Source organism: Dromiciops gliroides, chromosome 5 (genome assembly GCF_019393635.1).
Source record: "Dromiciops gliroides isolate mDroGli1 chromosome 5, mDroGli1.pri, whole genome shotgun sequence".
NCBI classification, from domain to species: domain Eukaryota; kingdom Metazoa; phylum Chordata; class Mammalia; order Microbiotheria; family Microbiotheriidae; genus Dromiciops; species Dromiciops gliroides.
The window spans coordinates 243899719-243923243 of NC_057865.1; the positions used below are offsets into that span (position 1 = coordinate 243899719).

The window sequence follows — 23525 nt, forward strand, 5'->3', positions numbered from 1 at the left end:
ACTGTCACTTGATATTGATATAGGAATGTGTTACTGAATAAATACCCTCCTGAGTATGTAGTGAAAGCCTTCAGTTTTAACATAGACCTAATTAGTAAACCTAGGACTTCCAGAAATTACCCTACTCCCCTTCAGGCCCTGTCTTCAAAGAATTTGGATATAACAATGACAAGGAAGCCATCAAGTCAAGGCAAATCCTCGGAATCCTCCTTCCCAAAACCACGCTCTCTGCTTTGTGGGGCCCAAGCAAACTAATAGGATTTTGAGTTGACCTGTACCATTCCTGTGTCCTACCATTATGTATTTTCTGACCTTCCAATGCAAAAGAAATCAATGTCTACCTATTAAATTTAAAGCCAAGGCACAGAATCAGTGAAAGGAAAAATACAGGCCCTCCCTCTGGCTTTTTTTTTTTCCAAAGCATTATTTGTATGTGTTTTCTTTTGATTTTACCAATCAAAATGTTTGGCCTAAGTCCACTGCGTTCAATGTGCTCCCCTGACTGTGTCCTTAATGTTCTTCTACAGACATCTCCATAACAATAAGATCTACTCCCTGGGAAAGAAATGCTTTGATGGGCTCCACAGCCTAGAGACTTTGTGAGTTGACCTCTTAATTGTTTCCCTTTTTCAGTGTTTTCATTAATATTCTGAAGAATCAAAACTACTTTAAAACCAAAACGTGCTTTTTTTGGCCATGAGTGTGTTGTTTACAAAGGCTATAACATACACACACACACACATTCTTATTTCTAAGAAAAAATAAAACTGAGAATTAGAAGACCAATCATTTAATCTGGAAAATCATCAACTTATTAGAGAACGTGTCATTAGCAAAGCAAGACACATTCTGAATCGCTTGGTCCGTAAACATTTATGAAAGTGCTGACTGTGTGCCAAGCACTGTGCTGTGGAAATCAGTCTGAGAAGAAAAACATTTATTTGAAGGGATCAATTCAGTGTCACCCCTCAGGTTTATTATTTCTCAGTTCAGATCTCCCTTTATAAGGGAAGAAAGGAGAGCAGAAAACATCGTCCACAGACGTCTCAAAGAAAACCAGTAATAGCCAAGAAGTCACACTGAGGAGTTTAGGATCCAAATTAAGAGACAGTTCAAACGAATTAAGTATGGAAACTCAGTTATGACCTTTGTATCAGGGGTCGATCACAAAATAGTAATAGTAATAAAATAATGGCTGGAACAAAGAACAATTTACAAAGAGTTTTGTATCCGTTATATCTTTTGATACAGTAGGGAGGGAGGCAGCTAGGTGGCACAGTGGATAAAGAACCGGCCCTGGATTCAGGAGGACCTGGGTTCAAATCTGGCCTCAGACACTTGACACTTACTAGCTGTGTGACCCTGGGCAAGTCACTTAACCCTCATTGTCCTGCCAAAAAAAAAAAGGTATTGATACAGTAGGGAGGCTGATAATCCCAAATCAGAGAGCCACTGGCTTCCAAGCTAGCTCCAGACTAACCAACATAGTGATAAAGGTACCAGCCCTGTTCACCCAATCATCTATGCTGAGGGTCCCTAACCTTTTGAGAAGTAAAATTGAGATAGAGCATTTGTGCACCCTAGACAAGGTTTGAAAATTGTATCCCTTGGGTGTCACCATCTGCCAGAGACTTGGGGTCTTCATTAGAATGTAGGAGACTTGGCTTTTTTTGGTAAAGACATCTGTGTGTGGAACCCTGCATGTGAAAACATCCTCCACCAATGCAGTTCAGCAACTCACCTGTGATTGCTAATCTTAAGGATTTGCTTGGGGTGCTGACTTACCCCATGTCACATACCCAGTATGTGTCAAAGGTATGACTCAAACCCAAGTTTTTATGACTCCAAGGCTGGCCTGCTAGCCATTCTACCTCTTATAATTTGTCTTAACACAAAATAAATATTTATGGACTATAGAGATGGAATTGACTGGCTTTAATATGCACATTTGTAAAGTAATATTAAAACTGTTGGTCCCTTTGGGTGTTAGAGTAGCTTATCTTACGCACCTGTAGTCCTACATGGGAGGGCAGGAAGAGCTTCCTTTTTAATTTTTCCCAAATACTTAAGATAAGTGGTAGCTGATGAAGTATCAACCATTAGGTGCTCAAGTGGGCAGGGAAGGAGAATGTGTTTGTAGTTTCTGGGCACAGCAACTTCCCAAAATCCATTTGCAAAACAAGCCAAAAAGGAAGATTGACAATTGGCAAGTGAAGTCTAGACTTCAAGACTAACTGGTTTAGATGCCCCTGGTCTACATTGTTGGTTCAAGTTACAAACGGATAGAAGGAAAACCTTCCATCATCACTTTGGGATCCATTACCCATATACACGGCTAATTCAACACAAAAGCTAGGGGAAAAGTGCCTAGCTCACAAATGCTATTCAAGTTGGCTGCTTTTATGGACAGTGGGAACGAGTAATGGTCCATTTTACAGAATCACACAAGGGATTCCTCTCAGGCACCAAGAGAATAGGCAAGCAATGTATAGAATGAGGGTGGAACCATCATACTTTGGGAATAATTAGAACGGCCTACTAATTCCCCCAAGGAAGTGCTAGGAATCTTGGCAATCATAAATGAATACTCTAGTTCCTGTACTTCAGAGGCAAATTCAGAAGCTCTGGTTTCATTAAAGAGAGTACAAGCAATTTAATTTTCAGGAGTGATCCCCACTATTTCATCCTCTTTGTTCTTTACTCACAAAGAACTAGGTGAGGGTCTATGATGACCTGTCTGGAAAATTTAGGGCTTCATGATGATAATATTTATTATAATATAAAATATAATGATTCTTATAAAGTACTTAGCATAGTGTCTGATATATAGTAGATACTTAATACATGTGTGTCCCTTTCTCTTCCCCTTCCCTTCATATCAAGTTTGTGCAAGAATTTTTTTTATAAGTCTGTAGAAGATATGTTAATCAGGGTTTTGGTTCATCCAAAGTACTACTTCCTTCCTCCCCCCTACTGGAAATCAAGTAATTTATAAGGGCCCAAGCCTCATTTAATCAAAACATAGCATCTGGAGGGATTTACCAACAGGAAGGAAATTTATGTCTACAACCAACATTATTTCCTGCCTGCCATGTGGCTTAGTGATGGTTTGTACCAGACAAATGTGAATTGTGATTTATGTTGGACTCAGTCAGATTAGCTTGCTTTGTAAATTAACTAGCAATTCTTCTCTACAGAGGAACATCCAACCACATCTGATTAGCTGACCAAAAGGCTTTCCTGAGTCATCTGGGAAATCTGCCATTCTCAAAAACTAAGAGACAATTATTCTTCTTTTATCAAAGTATAGAAGAAAGGTATATTAAGTCTGGAAAGCATGTTAAATTGTGGAAAGCCTGAGAATATCTTTCTCCAATGATCACTGCCAAATCTTCCCATTGCCAAAGGGCAATGAATAGAATGATAGATTATAGGCATAAAAGGAAAACTGAAGTATGTTACAAATGATGACTTGGGTGTCAGGAGTGATGGAAAAGATATCATAAAAGGTATGCACAACCAGAAAATAAAATCATACATAGTGTTTCAAGAGCATAGTTTGACAAATGGACAGCCTGAAAATGTGTAAATAAAAAAAAAGAGGAAGACTCTCTCCACTCTGCTCCCCCACAATAACATAAGTAGATGCTCCTTTATGGAGAATTTATGAAAAGATGTTGACATGAATTACACAGTAAGAAAAAAAATGGTTTGGCTGATGGGGTTATAATCTGCACCTGTAGAGGCAGTTCCAACGTGGAGAAGATCACAACTCTTCAGAGTATAGCCTAATAGGACAAGATTGAAGGTAGGAATGTTTGGGTCTGCCATCTCTCCATGCTAAGGATAGAACATATTGTTACTTGAGAATATCTTCATGGACTTTTTGACTCATCGCCTCATCAGTTCTAACTTTTTGTAACTGAACATTACATTTCAGGTTCAGGACCATGTATTGCTTTTGGCCTGAATCATTAGTTGTATTCCTAGAAAAATCTCGGAGTAAGTGTACTTCTCAAAGACAGAGATGGACATTCCCCTTTTTTTCTGCATTAGTCATGTTATACAAGAAGAATCAGAGCAAGAAGGAAAAACCTCAAAAAAGAAAAACAACAGCACCAAAAACAAAAGAGATAGTATGGTCCAATCAGCGTCCATATTCCACAGTTTCTTTTTTTTTTCCCTCTGGATTTGGAGAGCCTTTTCCATCATGAGTCCTTTGGAGCTTTCTTGTACCATTGGATTGGTGAGAAGAATCTAGTCTATCACAGTTGATCAGCACACAATGTTGATGGTACTGTGCACAGTGTTCCCCTGGTTCTGCTCATCTCACTCATCATCAGATCATGCAAGTCCTTCCAGGTTTCTTTGAACTCCTCCTGCTCATCGTTTCTTACAGCACAATAGTATGATGGACATTCCTCTTAAAGGCAGAAACTCCAACTGCTATAAAAGTTAGTCAGTTCATCCTCAAGAAAAATTCAGAAGCCAGATTCTAAGCATGAATCACAGTCCATGGTTATGAGATCAGGAATACAGGAGGCCCAGTATGAAATAGGCAGGCCATGAAGAGGCTTGATGGTTGGTCAAAAAGCATCGAAATCCAACAAAACATTCTGGAATAGGTTTCCATTGGATAGGCCCAAGAGGGTCCCAAAATCAGCACCTACTTTGCATTTTGTAGTCTCACAGAGCTGCTTGGTGATACTGAGAAGTTAAATTATTTTCCCAGGGTCATCTACCAGTATCAGACATGTGACATGATGAATCTAGGTCTTCCTGACTCTGAGGCAAGCTCCTGATTCAAAACTATGGTCTCTCCACTTATTAGATAGCTCCACCTGGGGAGAGCTCTAATTAATCATTGGGAAGTTTCCCCTTTTGTTGCTGTTGTTATTCATTTGTTTCTGTCATATCCCACTTTTAATGACCCCATTTGGGGTTTTCTTGGCAAAAATAATGGACTGATTTGCCATTTCCTTCTCCAACTCATTTTACAGATGAGGAAACTGAGGGAAGCAGGGTTAAGTGACTTGTGCAGGGTCACACAGCTAGTAAGTGTCTGAGGCCAGATTTGAACTCAGGTCTTCCTGACTCCAGTCCTGGCAGTCTATCCACTACACTACTTAGCTACCCAAGTTTGCCCTTACTCAATCTAAATTCACCTCTTTAAAATTTTTATCCATTGCTCTTAGTTCTACCACCTGTGACCAAACAGAAGTCTAACACTTCTTCCTCATGACAGTCTTTCAAATACTAGAAAACAGCCTTGCTGTCCCCCATCCTCCAGTCTTGCCTTCTCCAAACTAAACAAACTCATTTCTTTCACAGGAAGACATGAACTCAAAATCCTGTGAGAAATGCCTATGAGATTTAAAGAGATAGCATCCAAACAAATGGGTCTCCTGACTCAGCCCTAGCTTTGTCAGTTAACACTGATCTCACCTCCCAACCAACCTAGGGCCCTGCTGAGTTCTGATTCATCAAGATTTCCATAGTTTCTGATCCAAAAGTATCTAATCATGTAAAAATCATCTGCCTGTGTATAGCAGAACCAACTGCTTAGAGCAAAGTCAACACTAACTTAGAAGGAAGGATTGTTGTTTGTCCTCCATTCTTGAAGAGGACCGTGACATCAGGATGATGTCATGAGTTGCACTGAATTGGGTTTAAATGAGGTAGGGCTGAGGAGGAAGGATAAAGATGAAAAGAATGAAGGGCATTAAATTACAGCAGTTGTGACACAAGCTTTTAGAGCAAACTGCTAACCATCAAAAATGGGAGATGTACAAAAGTAAAGACCCTGTTACCCTCCATGGGAAATTTTAACCAATGCAAAAATCTGATGAAGTGACCCTTCTCTTTCTATAATACCACTGATCCCATCCTCTCCTGTCATCTCCAACAGATACTTCCACTATCATCCCCATTCTCTCTATAATCTTCAGTCTCTTTATATCTACTGGCTTAAAAATATGCCTAAGTCTTCCCTACTTTTAAAAACCCTCAATATATCATCCCTGCCAGCTATCTTCATAATATCACTTCTCTCTTTTTCAGATTATCTCCTTGAAAAAACTATATTCGGTGCCTCCATGTATTCTCCTCTCACTGTTTTCTTTTTTTTTCCTTTTGTTTGTTTGTTTTGGGGTTTTTTTGGTGAGGCGATTGGGGTTAAGTGACTTGCCCAGGGTCACACAGCTAGTAAGTGTTAAGTGTCTGAGGCCAGATTTGAACTCAGGTCCTCCTGAATCCAGGGCCAGTGCTCTATCCACTGTGCCATCTAACTGCACCCCCCCCCCTCACTGTTATCAAAACCTTCTGCAACTGGATTCCAATCTCCTCAATCTAAATTAATTTCCCTGGAATTTTCAATTATATCTAAATTGCCTTTTCTCAGTTCTTATCCTTCTTGACCTCTCTGCGGTTTTTGACACTATTGACCACCTTCTTCTACTGAACACTCTCTCTTCTCAGGATTTTTGTGACACTTCTCTGTCTTGATTCTCCTACCTCATTCTCAGTCTCCCTTGTGAGATCTTCATTCATGTCAGTTAATGACTGGATGTTCTCCAAGGTTCTGTCCTAGGCCCTCTTCTGTTTTCTATACTCCCTTACTTGGCGATTTCATCAGCTCCCACAAGTTAGATTATCATCTCTTTATAGATGATTCCCAGCTCTATTTATCCAGTTCTTATCTCTGTCCTGAGCTCTTGTCCAGAATTGCCAAATGCCCATTAGATATTTCAAACTGCATGTCCCATAAGCATCTGAAAATCAACATGTCCAAAAAAAGTTAATCCTTTCTTCCAAAGCAATTGATCTCGAGAACTTCCCTGTCACTGTAGAGGACCCCACTATCCCCCTAGTCTACCATATTTGCAACCTCAGAGTCCCCTCAACTCCTCAATGTCATTGACCCCACATTTACAATCAGTTGCTGAGTTTTGTCATTTTTACCTTCCCAACATCTTTCAGATATGTTCTCTTTTCCCTATTCACACAACCTCTACCCTAGTTCTTATCCTTGTCATTTCTCCTCTGGGATTTTTACAATAGCTTCCTTGCCTGATGTCATTCCCCATCCTCCACAAAGCTGCCAAAGTGATTTTCTAAAGCATAAATCTGACCATGTCATTCCCACTACTCAATAAACGCCAATAGTTATTACTACCAGGATCAAATATAAACCCTTTGTTGGCCATATAAAACTCTTCATAACCTGCTGCCTTCCTACCTTTCCAGTATCCTTATACTGTTCTCCATACCCTCCAGTGACAGTGGCATACTTGCCATTGCTCACACAGAAGACATTCCATCTCCCACATCCATGACCTTGTAGTAGCTGTTCCTGTGCTTAGGATGTTCTCCCTCCTCACCTCTGCCTCTTAGCATTCCTGGCTTCCTTCAAGACTCAGCTTAAGCATCACATTTCTCAGGAGTCTATTCCTAGTACCCTAAGTTCCTAGTGTTTTCCTCTCTAAGGTTTACTTCCATCTATTCTGTATGTATCTTACATGCACAATGATTTGCATGACTGCACCTGTAAAATCTATATCAAATTTCGTGTCTTCTCAGGGATAGTGGAAGGGATGGAGAAAGGGAGGGAATTTGGAACTCAAATTTTTAAAAAATGAATATTAAAAATTTTCATTTATGTGTAATTGAGGGAAAAAATAATGTAAAAAAGGAGAAAGGATTCATAATGTACAGGAATGAAGCTTCCCAGGAATCAACAAGCCCATGGCCTTTTTCATTTCTTGATCAATAAATATTCTTTTACACAGTTTTTACCATCTTCCTACCTTACTGGTGTTAGCAACTAAGAATTCTCTTGACTTCATTTGGAAGATCCTGTTGAATTCCATATTTCTTCATTCTCTTCAGTGGACCCCAATACAGATGTTGAAGGCATCTTCATGGTGATCTGTTTATCCTCACTTAAGATGAACAAATGTTCCATGAGATGATACTTCTTGATGCTTTCTGAGCCTATAATATATAAATCACCTCCAACAACTCCTTTATTTACTTATGAACCATTCTTCAATTTACCTATAACTTATTTTTATCTTCTGGTTTTATTCATAGGAAAAAAATCCCAGTGTGAAAGTGGTTCAGTTCTTCTGATAGGATATCATATTATTAGATGCTGTAGTCTACTTTAAAAGTATCAACAATTAAATGAATGTTCACAGATGATCCAAAAATTGTATGATTCTTAGTACTTACTGCCCCCTTTTCTTCCTTTTTACTACCATTGTTGCAAGGGATATACATGGTTCAGTACCATTTAATGCTTTTATCTATTTCATGAATCAGCATGGCAAAAAGAATTCATTACACAACAGTTAACCTATTGGTGATTAGCCTCTCTATATTTAACAAGGCTTGTCCTTGGACAAAAAGCATAGATTGGTTTCTAGCCCATGCTTGAAGCCTTCTTTGTTTATACAAACCTGCCCTAGCCTTTGTTGACTCAGAGCTAACTCCACACCATAATGAGATATCAGAAGAGGGCTTTGGGGGAAATCTGGAAACAATAAATAAGTCTTCAATTGCATTACCTTGTATCAATTCATTTCACTGCAATTAAAACTGTTGTAAAAAAAATCTTTGTCATTAATGAAAATATGCAATACAGTTCTCAAAAAAATTCTATTTGATAGGCACAGTCTACATTATTTTCTAAGTGGAAAGTCAAAAATATGATCTGTTTATTTTTGCAGAGATTTAAATTACAACAATCTAGATGAGTTCCCCACTGCAATCAGGACACTCTCAAGTCTCAAAGAATTGTAAGTATTTGACACAAACTTTATCAGGGGAATTCATTATAAAATATTAATGATTTTCATTTAATGATATTGTAACTATTCCTAGAAAATTCAGTAACTACATAAATATGGAAAAAAACAGAGACACTTCAAATTATATATATATGTATATATATTTTTTCCTTCTATAATTGGGCAAGAGAAAAAAGCATCTACTGATTATGTCTTTCCCTAGAACATAATTTTTGTTTTCCTAAGTTCTACTATCTCACTCTATGCACTTGACATATTTCTCTTGCAACAGTGGTGATGACAGTGATGGTAAATATTGAAAGCAACTAAGCAACTTGGAGAACAATCTCATGGCTAAATTTATGCCCAACTAAGTTGTATCTCCAAATGCCACCTTTCAATAGGAAAAGACCATATCTTCCCAAAAACAAAGCCAACTAATAGCTTTCTTTTTAAGTTCTATTCTATAATTAAACTAATCTTTCTCTATAATGAAAAATAAAAATACTCAATATTTAAAATGTTTTTATACAGTAAGATATATATACATAGAGCTTTATATTTCTGGCCCTGAGAGAAATTAAATTTATGTGTGTATATAATATATATTGTATATATTATTTGTATGTATATTATATATACATATATATATTGTGTGTGTGTATATATACACATATGTATGGAAGGGAGGGGGCAGAGAGTAAACAATAATAAGAAAAACCCTAGAGGGTCAGCACCAGTAAATCCCATATGTGGCTCTCTTAAATTCTTAACTTTAATCTGGGAAGTGACTATCATTTGTGGGCTGGGAAACTGTAGATTTTCCACACAAATTATTTAGCCAGAGATTTTCAAAGGACCCGAAGATGCTATTTACTCCATCCCTCTGCCTTTGGGCTTAATTTGTCCCAAACAAATGAGAAGTGATGTTATTACAAACCTCTGGGGGTGGTAGAATCTTCTTTCCTTCTGAAGTTTATTCCTCTCTGTCAGGAAATCCCTCCTGAAAGCCACCCTACATTTATACCATAACTTCGATCAGTTTCTTCTTTTTCCAGCTTCCAATGAGATCAGAAAGAAATGATCCCCGCCTGATTGACCAAAAAAAACCCCACAAAAAAACAAAAAACAAAATACCAGTTGTCTTCTCAAAGACTTTTCTTGCTTAATGTCTTATTTGTAAACCAAAGGTGTTTACTTTCTTTCTCCAGCAGTGAATTGTGTTTTCACATAAAATGTACTGTTGCATTCTTGGTCTGCCTACGTGGTGGATGACAGCATTTAGTCATTATTCATCCTTTGTTTCAAAAGGACCAATGACATCACTTGGCGACATCTTGACTTGCACATGAATTGGATTTAAGTGAGGCAGATGTGCTCAGCTTCACTCTCTCCTCCACTCATCAAAGTCCATTGGGAAGACAAAAGTCAAGACAACTGGGGGTGGCCCAGGTTGCAGTGGGTGACCTTGCTCTCATCCCCTATACTTGGTCAGGTGCCAAGTCCTATATTTTCTGTCTCCACAGCATCTCTTGTATGTGTCCCCATCTCTCCACTCACACCACAACCAAGCTTTCATCACCTCTTCCCTATACTATTCCAGTATCCTTCTCATTGGTCATTCTGCTTCCATAGCTTCCCCTCACCAATCCAATCTCCAGGCTATGGCCAATCTACAGCCCCAACCATGTCACTCCCATATTCAAGAGGCTTCAGAGAGATTAAAGACAAGCTCTTCTATTTGGCATTCAAAACCCCTTAAAATCTAGCTCCAAATTCTCTTTTTCCCAGTTTCCATATAACACTCCTCTATTCCATCCAAACCAGTGTACGTGCAGCTCCTTGTATGTATGTCCTACTTCCATCGCCTATCATCTTCCCTTTGGTCAAACTCCCCCTAGAACACAAAATGCTCCCCCTACTCACCTCCACCTCTGGGAATCTTCCTTCCTTTGAAGGCTCAGCTCAAATACCACCTCTTTATTTGAGTCCTTTCCTGTTTCCCTCTCTACTAGTTTTCAGTATTTACACACACACACACACACACACAATTAACATGCACTTACATTATATACATTTATACTTATGTATCTATGTTTATATTTCCGTGAAAGATACAGAATAATCAGTAGATGCTATTTTCTGTTGGCCATTGACAGAAGAAAATTAATATATGTATATACAGAGCAGTATATATACATATATTAAAATGTTTATCTCTATTTTTTCTATATTTATGAAGCTGCTAATTTTTTTAGGAATGGTTATAATATTGTTTCCCCCATCTTAGATGTGAGCTTTCTGAGGACAAGGGCTCTCATTTGTCTCATGCCCCAGTAGATACCTAATAGCAATTTGTTGAATTGATGGTTTAGTGGAGCCATCAATCTGTAGCCTAAACTTTATATCTAATAATAATAATAACATACATTTCCATAGTGCTTTAAGGATTGCAAAATGATTTACATATATTCTTCCATTTGATCCTGACAGTAACCCTGTGAGACAAATGTCATTGTCCCCATTTTACATATGAGTAAACTGAGGCTGACGGATGTTTAAGTGGACACCCAGGGTCACACAGCTAGTAAATATCTAAATCAGGATTCAAACTCAGCTCTTCCTAGACCAAGTCCAGCACTCCCATGCAACCTTACATGATAGCAAATATTAAGCATGAATAAATACTTCTACAGAGAACCTATACTACCTTCTCTCTTAGCTTTGTTCACTTCTGTTTCCATCTTTCTCTTAACACATTCTTTACTACTATATTAAGAATATTTATGGGGCAGCTGGGTGGCACAGTAGATAAAGCACTGGCCCTGGATTCAGGAGGACCTGAGTTCAAATCCAGCCTCATACACTTGACACTTACTAGCTGTGTAGCCCTGGGAAAGTCACTTAATCCTCATTGCCCTACACACACACACACACACACACACACACACACACACACACACACACACACAAGAATATTTCAGACCAAAACAATTTTAAGCATTGTGGTAGTGTATGAGTGGAAGAGAAGGGAGAAAGAAGTAAAAGGAGAAAAGGAAAATTAATTCAGGCCATTTACAATTTCTAAGAAATGTGGAATTAATATTAAATAGAACCCAGGGATCCATTCCTCTAATATCCCTATGAACCTTATTCAATTCATCAACTCAAGTCAATAAATGTTAAATGCTTAAGGTTTAAGAGATATTATGCTAGGCCCTGGGAGCATAAAAACAAAGATAAAGAGGCTATGTAGCTAGGCAGTGCAGTGGATAGAGCACTGGCCCTGGATTCAGGAGGACCTGAGTTCAAATCTGGCCTTAGACATTTAACAATTACTTGCTGTGTGACCCTGGGCAAATCACTTAACCCCAATTGCCTCACCAAAAAAAACAAAACAAAAACAAAAAATCAAAAACAACAAAAAAAAGAGGCTATGTAGGTGTCACAACATGTATACAGACAAGCTAATGTATAAGGATACATTAATATGTATAACATGCATAAGGAAAAGCTAATTTCAGTAGAGTGTGTGCTGATGATTGGGGTTTAGGGAGAGAACCTCAGAAAAGGCTTGCTACAGTAAGTGAGCAGTGCTCTAAAAGAAGCTAAGGATTCTAATTTGAAGTCAAGAAAACCTGAGTTCAAATTCTGCCTGGGACACTTACTAACTATGTGACCCTTGGCAAGTCATTTAACCTTAACCAATTATCTAATATGTAAAAGGGTGATAATAAAAACACCTACCTCCCAGGGCTGTTGTGGATCAAATGAGATAATATTTGTAAAGCACTTAACACAGTGCCTGGTAAATAATAGGCCCTATATAAAAAGTTAGCTATTATTGTTAATTATCATGTAGAAGTTCATTCCAGGGGCAGCCAGATGGCGCAGTGGATAGAGCACTGGCCCTGGAGTCAGGAGTACCTGAGTTCAAATACGGCCTCAGACACTTAACACTTAGCTGTGTGACCCTGGGCAAGTCACTTAATCCCAATTGCCTCACTAAAAAAAAAAAAAGAAGTTCATTCCAGACGTGGGACACCACCTCTTCAAAGACCCAGAGATGTGATATGGATTGTCAAGTATATGTAATAATACATGGTTAGCAGCCCTGTTTAACTGGAATGAAGCTTTCTCTGTAACATCCTCTCATAATATTATTTACCTGGGTGTAAATAATCTAGCCCACGTGGAGATGTTGACTGGGCTAACCGGCTCTGTAAACTGTAGGAGTTATAAGTCCTCATTAGGAGACCATTTTTTGGATTTGCCATTGAAAACAACTTCCCAACTACACAAGAGAGGGGGGAAAAAACCTTCTAACTATAAGCTCCATAAAGGCAGGGAGAATGACTCTCTAAAATTGGTATCTCCCCTGGGGCTAAACATAGTGTTTAGTCCCCTTTAATGAATGTTGAATTGAGTTAAATCGAAAGAGTGAGCAAACTATATCTTAAAATAGAAACATCTACTTATTAGTCATGATCATTAGAAATGTTTGTTACTTCCACATATTAAAGAGGGAAAAAACTATTAGATCATTTTCATCACAACATTAATACTGTATATACTATAACTTTTTTTCTTTCTAGGGGATTTCATAGCAACAATATCAAATCAATACCGGAGAGAGCATTTGTGGGCAACCCTTCCCTTATAACAATGTAAGTGACCACATATAGGGTTGGGGATTTTTTTAGATTTAATGCACATTCTATGTTTGTCCATGCTGTCTATTCCTGGTGGTATGCCTAAATGGAAGGAGTGTATGTATGGAAGTGGGTTTGAAACAGTTCAGTGTCAAGTTTGGATAACAGAATAAAAGGGACATTGAGAAGTCAGTCAACCAATAAGCATTTATTAGGCACCAACTATATGCAAAACACTATGCTAAGTGTTGGGGATACAAAGAAAGACAAAAGGCAGGTCCTGCCCTCCAGTAGCTTACAATCTAATAAGCAAGATTATAGATTATAGAAAACAACCAGAATGAGAAAGAGCCTGAATGTTTGACATAAGAATCAATTGAAGGAACTAGAAGACAAGACTCAGTGGGGACAAGATCACAGCTTCAAGAATGTGAAGAGGGGGCAGCTAGGTGGCATAGAGGATAAAGCACTGGCTCCGGATTCAGGAGGACCTGAGTTCAAATACAGCCTCAGACACTTGACACTTACTAGTTGTGTGACCCTGAGCAAGTCACTTAACTCTCACTGCCCCACCTCCCCCCCAAAAAAAGATTGATGGATTGATGTCAGGAACAACTTCCTTATTGATCAGAACTGTGTGAAATTGGAATGCACTGCCTAGAGAGATGGTGTCTTATTCCTTTCTTGGAAGTCTTCACTGAAATACAATGTAGATCTCCAGATCTCTTTCATTCCTGGGTTGGACAAGATGACTTCTGAAGCCTCTTCCATTTGCATATTCTGTGATTCTGTGATTCTGTGATTCTGGTAAAGTGCAAAGGTATAGGAAGTCCTGTCATTAGTTTCTGCCCAGGCCTGCCTAGCTGTGCTGGCACCTATCTCCTGAAAAGATTTAATTAGTTTATATGGAGATTCATACTTATAAAAAGAATGACATACTCTGTCAAAAATGGTATCATAAAGGATACACTATAAGTCTAGAACGAGCAGAAGAAAGATGGTAAACAGATATGAGTAATGGGAAAATATCCTCCACTAAAATTTCAGCCAGTGACCTATGATGGGGACTACAACATAGGGTATGGGCTTTATTATGGTATTAAGGAGGGAAACTCCAGGTATTAGGAAAACAAAGTCATTGTTGTGGAAAGTTAGTGACTTACCTTTGGACAGCTAGGTGGCGCCATATTGCATAGAGTGCCAGACCTAGATTCGGGAAGACTCCTCTCCCTGAGTTCAAATCAGGCCTCTGACACTTCCTAGCTGTATGACCCTGGGCAAGTCACTGTTTGCCTCAGTTTCCTCATCTGTAAAATGAGCCAGAGAAGGAAATGGCAAATTACCACAATGTCTTTGCCAAAAAACCCCAAACAAACAAACAAAAATAATAAATGGGATCATGAAAGAATGGACCCAACTGAAAAAAGGCTGAACAACTGTGTTCACCTACTGTTAGAGGTTTAGGTCATTTTTGTTCGCCTAAAACTTGCCAACATCCATATAAGCTTTTAGCCCATTAAACAAGAACTCTTTCTACCAAGCCAGTTAATATTGTCTTATTTATCTTATTTCATAATTCAGGAAACTATACATTCATAGTGTCTGTCTCTATTGACTGTCTACTACCAAGGTAATGATTTCTGTATGAAACAAAACAAAACAAAAAAAAGTTAAGAGCTATTAGTCCTCATTAAGGGATCTTAGCACATTCAATGGAAGATAAATTGGCATTCCTTTCCTTGTTTTTCTTGAAGGGCCACATTGTTGATTTTTAATCACTCTCTTGACATGCTAATATCTCCTAATGAGGACTTACAACTCCTACTGTTTACAGAGCTGGTTAGCCCAGCCAACATCTCCACCTGGGCTAGATTATTAACTACACAGATTACATCTCATTCTAACAAATACCATCACAACCTTCTCTCTAGAACAAAATAATAAATTCCAGCCAGTATCTCATGTATTTTTTTAAAATTTCAATTGTGGAAAATTCCAATACAACTAAATATTTTAGTTAATAACTAGGACTTTGTTGTAATTTGACCTATTGGTACATTATTTTTATGTGTTAAGACTTTCGTCTTTCATCAACATTTAAGAAACACTCCAACATCTAGAATTGCCTGTCACCTACTGGACATTTGGCCCATGTTGAGGACAGATGATGATACTTTTTTAAACATAAAAAAATGAGTCCTTTTATTTCACTATATCATAGATTTAGAACTGGTAGCGACCTTAGAAGTCATCTGGCCCAGCTGCCTCATTTTACAGACAAGGAAACTGAATCCCAGAGACAAGGGATTTGTTCAAGATTCATAGAGTTAGCATAAGTAGCCAGACCAGCATTCAAACGTAGGTCCTTTGATGGCACTTTCCATTTGTCTACATTTCCTCTTGACTCTTAGTAATCCTCTATCAACTCTAAATATCATGGGATCATAGATTCTATCCAGAAGGATGTGTAGAGCTTTTCTAATCCTATTTTCACATGAAGAAACTGAGGCACATAGAGTTTAAGTGACTTGTACCCAGTGACAAAACTATTGTCTAAAGCAGGATTTGAAACCAGTCCTTCTCAACTTCAAGTCTGGCTTTTTATCCACTCCCACTTCCCAAATCAAAGGCCAATTCCCCATACACTATGCCATGCCTTGAGAGATTTGAAATTTACATATAGCACAAAAATACATAAATCTCTAAATGTAAATGTAAACTATTGAAATTCACTTATCACTTTGTTTTTGGTTTTGTGGGGCAATGAGGGTTAAGTGACTTGCCCAAAGTCACACAGCTAGTAAGTATCAAGTGTCTGAGGCCAAATTTGAACTCAGGTCCTCCTGAATCCAGGGCTGGTGCTTTATCTACTGTGCTACCTAGATGCCCCTAACTTATCACTTTGTAAATAAAATTCTTTTATGCTACTTTTTTTTTTAAAAGGGCAGACTTATGATTTCATCAGAAGGGAAAACATCCTCCACAATGCCAATTAACAACTCACTGGCAACTTACAGACTTGGTTCATAATGTGTGAGAGGCAGGATTTGAACCCAGGTCTTTTTGACTTCAAGTCTGGCTTTTTTATCTACTCCACCACAATGCCTCTTTATGTGATACATTGCAATCAAAATTATGTCAAAAGATATAATGTGTTTGTTGGTATTTCAGGCTGTCATTTACTGTGGAAGCTTTATACTAACACAACATATTTTTATTTTTTGGCAGACACTTCTATGATAATCCAATCCAACTTGTTGGGAAATCTGCTTTTCAACATTTACCTGAACTGAGAACACTGTGGGTTCTTACTTCTGCCAAAGACCATTTTTCTAATGAAAAATTATGCCTCTCCAGACTCTTTTCCTTAATAACCGTAAAGTGTGTCCTTCCCTTTAGGACTTTGAATGGCGCTTCACAAATTACTGAATTTCCTGATCTGACGGGAACAACGAGTCTGGAAAGCCTGTAAGTCCGTGAGTTCAGTTGCTTCATATTGTCCAGAATCAATGCACTTCTTTGATTCTGGCTAGCTGTAACCTCCATGACTCAAGTATTCCATTATGTAATCCCTGAATAAAAGAATGTGTCTATTTTATGTTTCAATAGGACCCTGACAGGAGCACAGATCACCTCTCTTCCCCACACCGTCTGTGATCAGTTACCTAATCTCCAAGTGCTGTACGTTTCAGTAAGGTTGATAATATCATGTAAATAGAAAACTTCCACTTAGATGTTGCATGGGGGTCTCTTTTTTTTTTTCTCAGTAGTCCTTTCACATAGAAAATTCTATTCTCACAAGTCTCAAAGCTTTCTTTTCTCTACTATTCCTTTTTGGGCCAGTGAGCACTGAAAGGGGGCATCCCTGCTCCCAATCCCACAATGGAGCATTTGCATATGTTGGTGTGCATACCTTTTGTTTCTGGGTCACACAAAATGACCATTAATGTCTCAGTTGGCAAGAGTTTCCTTTCAGAGACAAAGGATAGAAAGCAAAATAAACAAAAAAAAATTAACCTTAACCTTTAAGATTTAGTAGGGCAGAACAAAAATCTATAACAAATCATCGGTGCAAGATAGATGTCATAATAAAAAAATGAAGAAATGAACTCTGCATCATTTTCTACAAGTCTGCCCAGGTTTCTCTAAAACCATCCCTTTCATTATTTTTATGACAGAATATTATTCCATTAAATTCATATACCATAATTTGTCCAGTCATTCTCAAATTGATGGGCACCGCTAAGTTTCCAGTTCATTGAGTTGCTATGAATATTTGTGTACATGTGGGTCTTTTTTCTCTTTCCTTGATATATTTGGGGTATAAGCCCATTATCTTGTCAAAGGGTATATACACAGTTTAGTAATTTTTGAGGCATTATTCCAGATTGCTTTGCAGAATCATGTATAGATATCCCTGCCTTCCCCCAGCCCCTCTAATATTTGTCTTTTTTTTTTTTTTGCTTAACTGCATATTTTTACAAAGATTTTGTTTCTCTTTTTCTTTCCATGGAGAAGGGTAGATTAGAGGAAAAGAAAATGGATTTTTTTGCTCATTGAAAATGTAAAATTCAACATTTAAAAACTGAAAGAGTGCAGTTGGTAGACACACATACACACACTAATAAACTCTATCAAATATTCTTCCTATAATGTAGGTAAATGAAATATTTTTGAATGTCATGGCTAAAGTTTAAACAGCTCATAGGAGCTATTTACCCTCTTTCTTCCCCCTTCTCAAGATGTGTTTAAGTCCATTGAATTCAAAAACCATTCATGAAGCACATACTATGTGTAAGGGAATGTGCTACTTTCTCATACCAGCAATGGATTCATGCATGGAAGAGGTGATAGAGAATGATTCTTCCCTCCTCTGTATTCCCATACTAACCTACCTCCCACTCTGGCCATGGGAAAAGATGTAGGATAAGAAAGGAAGGGAAGGGAAAGAAATAAGCGTTTATATAGCAGTCACTATGTTCCAGGCACTGAGCTCCGTGCTCACAAATATTATCTCATTTGATCATAAGGCTAGTTGTTCTGCTTATATTTTGTTTCACTAATAATAATAATGATAATAATAAGGGAATAAGCATTTATTACAGAATTTACTTTATGCCAGGCACTGGGCACTTTTTGCAAACATCAACTCATTTGATCCTCACAACAACCCTGCAAGGTGGGTGTTATCCCCCATTTTACAGTTAAGGAACCTGAGGTAAATAGGTTAAGTGACTTGTTCAGGGTCACACAGCTAGCAAGGAAGTGTCTGAGGCTGGGATTTGAACTTCAAATTAATCCAGACCCTGTGCTCTATTCACTGTGCCACCAACTGCTTTACTCTGTGCACAGCAAAAATACAGTATAGGATAGTACCTAGCTTCCCATATGAGGTTGTATAACTGAATATGGAGGTTGTGAAAAATTTGGCAACAGTAAAAGGTTATGTATACCTATTTTATATACCTATATACCTGGGGTTGCATAAAAATCTCTTAGGTGAAAAGGGGTCGTGAGTGGAAAAAGTTTAAGAAACCCTGGGATAGTAGATGGAAAGCTGACCTGTGTTCAAATCCTGCCTCTTACAAATTCTGACTAAGTGATCATGGGAACAAAGTGAAATACAGAGTTTGACATAAGCAACAGCAAGTGGTTTGAATACAAGGATGTTTTAAAGAAGTCACATAGTACTCTTTTATGGAAAACACACATCGAAAAGGTTAAGGAAGGAAGTCAGTTCATAAATTTGTGCCTCCACAAGTGAAGAAATAAGAAAGAAATAAGAAACAATTTCCTGCAGAAAATAGGAAGATTTTTCTGTCTTAGGGAGCCATTTCAGCTTGATAACAGTTTAATGCCGTGAACTTGACAGCCTCATCTGATGGACTTTGTAATTTTACAATTGTTGGTGGAAGTCTTACAAAACCAACTTTTTCCACTTCCTTTTCGGGTATAGCATGTGCATTGGCCATACCTTGGCAAAACCATCTCGGCAGATAGGATAAACCAAGTTGAGGGTAACAGAAAGGCCTCAAACCTTTCGGTAAGTTAGGGAAGTGTCTACCCCAAGCATGTGGAGACTTCCCCTGGCTGAATGGGTGGATGACAACAATTTGTTCCAACAGCTATGAAGGCAGCCAAAACAAGCATTGTGGAGTGCTTAGAGCTTGGTGAAGCATCAAAGACACCAAGATCATACACTGCATCCTAAGTCATTGCCAGTCATCTTGCCTTTTTTCCTGCCACTGGATTTCAATGACTCAGGAAGAGAGTGAGGCTGACACATTTATGGGACTCTGCCTCACTTAAATGCAATTCACACACAAGTCAAGACACCACCCATGATGTCATTGGCCCTCTTCTGGGAAAAAGAACAACAACAACAACAAAGAGTGAACAATGCAAATCACTTAATCAATCAACGTCCCCAGGCAATTTTCCAAGACTGTAAATTGCTGTTCTACATTGGGAGAGTTTCCTTTTCAGGGATTTCCTTCTATCAATGAAATCACAAGTATAGTTCCTCCACAAAAAAATGCACACATTATTAGGTATAAGTGATACAAAGATGACATATCGTCGCCTATTAAAGAGGTTTCATTGAGGAGAATACCAATCAATGATCATTTATGAAGCACTGAATATGTACCAGACAGTGGAAATACAGTGAAAAAACTGGAGATACAAAGAAAAAAGCACAAAGGCTCTGCCTAATGGGGGGGGGGGGGGAGAAATATATAAATACCTGGATACAGACAAAGTAAATGAAAAAGGAAGAAGCATCAGCACCTGGGAGAACCCTGCAGAAGGTAGCATTTGAGCCAGGGATCATAAGAGTTGAAGGTGAAAGGGAAAGCATGGGTGACAAGTAATGTAAAAGTCATGGAAGTGGGAAGAGTGTGTGTGGGAGAGAGAGAGAGAGAGAGAGAGAATGGAGGGATGGAGGGGGGAGAGGGAGGGAGGGAGAGAGAGAGAGAGAGAGAGAGAGAGAGAGAGAGAGAGAGAGAGAGAGAGAGAGATCAAGTAAACCAATGTGTACATGGAGGGGAGGAGAGTCTAGGAAGACTAGAAAGATAGGAAATGGCCAAGTTGTAAAGAACTTTAAAAGGACTTCATATTTTATTTTGTTGTTGTTGATCAGGCATTTCATTTCAGTCTGAAATGACCCCATTGGGGGTTTTCTTGGAAAGAGATACTGTAGTGATTTGCTACTTCTTTCTCTAGATCATTTTACAGATAAGCAAATGGGTTAAGTGATTTCCCCAAAGTCACACAGCTGGTGTCTGAAGTCAGATTTGAACTCGACTTCCTGAAACCACCTAGCCACCCAAGGGAGATTCAGTAGGGAAAAAAAAAATGCAAAATAAATACAAAAGGGCAGGAGAGAAGGGTGGAGACTAACAACTAAAGGAATTGTAAAATACAAATTCTTGTTTGGTATCTTAGACCCTGCACAGTCTGTCATCCGCCTATGTTTCCAAGTGAATTGCTCACTACTACTTTCCAGTCAAACAGGCTTGCCTGCTTCTTCTCCAAGCACATTGCTCTAGCACCGAACTCCATGCCTTTGGGGCATGGAGATGGGGGAGGGAGGACCTATCTGTCATGTCTAGAATACTCTCCCTCTTCCCCTCTTCCTCACAGAATCCCAAGCTTCTTCCAGGGTTCAGTTCAAGTGTCAGCTCCTACATAAAGTCTCTCCCAATCCCCGAGTTGTTCCTTCAACCTAAAATTACTTTGTATTGAGCTTGTATCTGTTTTATATTGATTTACCTGTGTTCATGCCCCATCCCCACCGATGGAACATAAGCCTCTTGTCTTTGTCTTGTATCTCTAGAATTCTGCACAGTGCTTGGCAAATAGTAAGTAATTAATAAATACTTGTTGAAAGAATGAGTGAATAAGTAAATGAACGATGGCAGTGTTACCATTGTATACTAGGTTAAAGTACAGAGCATCCTGCAATCACCTGGCCCAGTTTATGCCAATAGAAAAATGGTGCCAAACAAAGAATATGCTCTCCTTGATATATAAACTGAAAGCCAATAAACCTCTATCATATGCTTTGAGTTGCATTTTTTTTTGGTGAGGCAATTGGGGTTAAGTGACTTGCCCAGGGTCACACAGCTAGTAAGTGTTAAGTGTCTGAAGCCAGATTTGAACTCAGGTCCTCCTGAATCCAGGGCCGGTGCTCTATCCACTGCGACACCTAGCTGCCCATTGAGTTGCATTTTTGCCATAATGGTAATAGATTTTCACTGATATGTTCCCACTCCCAGCCCCCTTAGTGATCAATGCAACACGTTTCCATAATGCCTAACCAGTGTAACAGGTGCAGGATTAGTTGACCATAAAGTCTACCTACCTGGGCTTATGATACCTGCAAATATGGGCTCATTAACACCATGCTCTAACCAAAAATGGTCACAAGAGAGTTGTAACCACTATCTGACCAGCTACCACCCAACTTCCTATGCAGAAGAAAAGAAAATTCTAGATACCTTTGGTTGACTAGTAAGTTTGAAAAAAGTTACCGTCATTACTATCACCACCACCATGGTACCATTGCCATCTCAGTCCACTCTGAAAATGCCCTATGTGGCCAGGACATCAAACTACTACCGGACATGAAAAACAGATTTCTCACACATACACCAAAAGCATCGTTCAGTAGCAAAGATATCATGGCAGCATTTGGGGGAGAGAAGGTCTTTTCCATTGACAAAATGGAACTTAGAAAGTTAAGATGGTTCTTAAGGCCATGTTCTATGAGCAATATTGTGCTGAGAGGCAAGGAGAAAGGGGGAAATTCTTTAGAAACCCCTCCAAATTATATCCAAAGAAGGAAATAAGGATAGATTAGAACCATGTGAATGAAAAAAAATGTTTTTCCCACCAGAGAGACTTTGTTAAATACATTATTTTCTTTTCAAAATGAAATGCCTGTTGATGTATAGATCTAGTCTACCTGGAACCTGATGGGGAGAGGGCTTTCATTAGTTGTTTCTTATGTGGGAACCAAATAAGAAACACGATTGTGACTTCATTAACACAATAGTCTAACGTCTAATGTCTTTAATCTGATTTCTAATGGGGTACGATATAACCAATAATTAACCAATATGCTGACATTTCCTCTTATAATTATTCCACAACATTGGGTTTGGTATTATTGATGGTAATTATTCTTTGTTTCTTTGTGAATGTGCCAGGAGCCCCATATTTAAAGCATTAGGTCACTCTGAATATGTTCAGCATTAAAAGCCTTTCTAGTCATTATAATTTTGGCATCAATGACAAATTGCTGGGGTGCCAATCTATTCAAATGATTCTTGGACATATTGTAAACATTTCCATGTTCTAAATATGGAAGCAAGTTTAGTAGACGGCACATAACTATTCAGCTATGTTGACTCAGACAAAGTAAAACAAAACCTTGAAATAATAATTTGAATAATTCAAGGGAAAAGTAAGAAGGAATTATTGTGGGGTTTTGTTTTTGCCAGAATTATCTAATTTGAAAAACAGTGTGACATGGTGTATAGACAGTCTGCCTGAGAGTAAGGACAGCTTAGATATAGATACTGGCTCTGACACCGGCTAGCTGTGTGACCCCCGACAAGTTACTTAACTCTTCATTGTCCTCAGTCAACAATCCAAGACAGAAAAAAAGTTACAGAAAAGTCAGCCATCTGTAAGAATGGAGGGAGATCCAACATTGGAAGTACCCCCACAGCATGGAGAAAATCACAGGTGGCATTAGCCAAAAAAAAAAAAAAGCATCAGTTTTGTTTACTCAACACAGCCATTATCATATGCGATAGGATCATATATAAATTAGTCTTTTCCTTCATTTTATTTGGGCAGAAGCAGGTTTTGTGTCATTTATTATTCTCACCCAAAATGATCTCTGGACATGATTCCCCAGAATTAAGTTAAATAACTTTTTTTCCTTTTTTTTTTTTTAAGTGAGGCAATTGGGATTAAGTGACTTGCCCAGGGTCACACAACTAGTAAGTGTTAAGTATCTGAGGCCGGATTTGAACTCAGGTACTCCTGACTCCAGGGCCTGTGCTTTATCCAC

At 38.5% G+C, this 23525-nt stretch overlaps 1 protein-coding gene across 1 annotated transcript in view; it reads left to right on the forward strand.

Annotated features, from left to right (window-relative positions):
- The window catches only part of LGR5 (leucine rich repeat containing G protein-coupled receptor 5), a 201858-nt gene that overhangs the window by 157203 nt on the left and 21130 nt on the right, over nucleotides 1-23525 (forward strand). The window contains exons 6-11 of the mRNA XM_043967129.1: nucleotides 528-599; nucleotides 8730-8798; nucleotides 13385-13456; nucleotides 16670-16741; nucleotides 16841-16909; nucleotides 17051-17122. Of these exons, the coding sequence (XP_043823064.1) occupies nucleotides 528-599; nucleotides 8730-8798; nucleotides 13385-13456; nucleotides 16670-16741; nucleotides 16841-16909; nucleotides 17051-17122 (426 nt within the window). The remainder of the gene's footprint in view (nucleotides 1-527; nucleotides 600-8729; nucleotides 8799-13384; nucleotides 13457-16669; nucleotides 16742-16840; nucleotides 16910-17050; nucleotides 17123-23525) is intronic.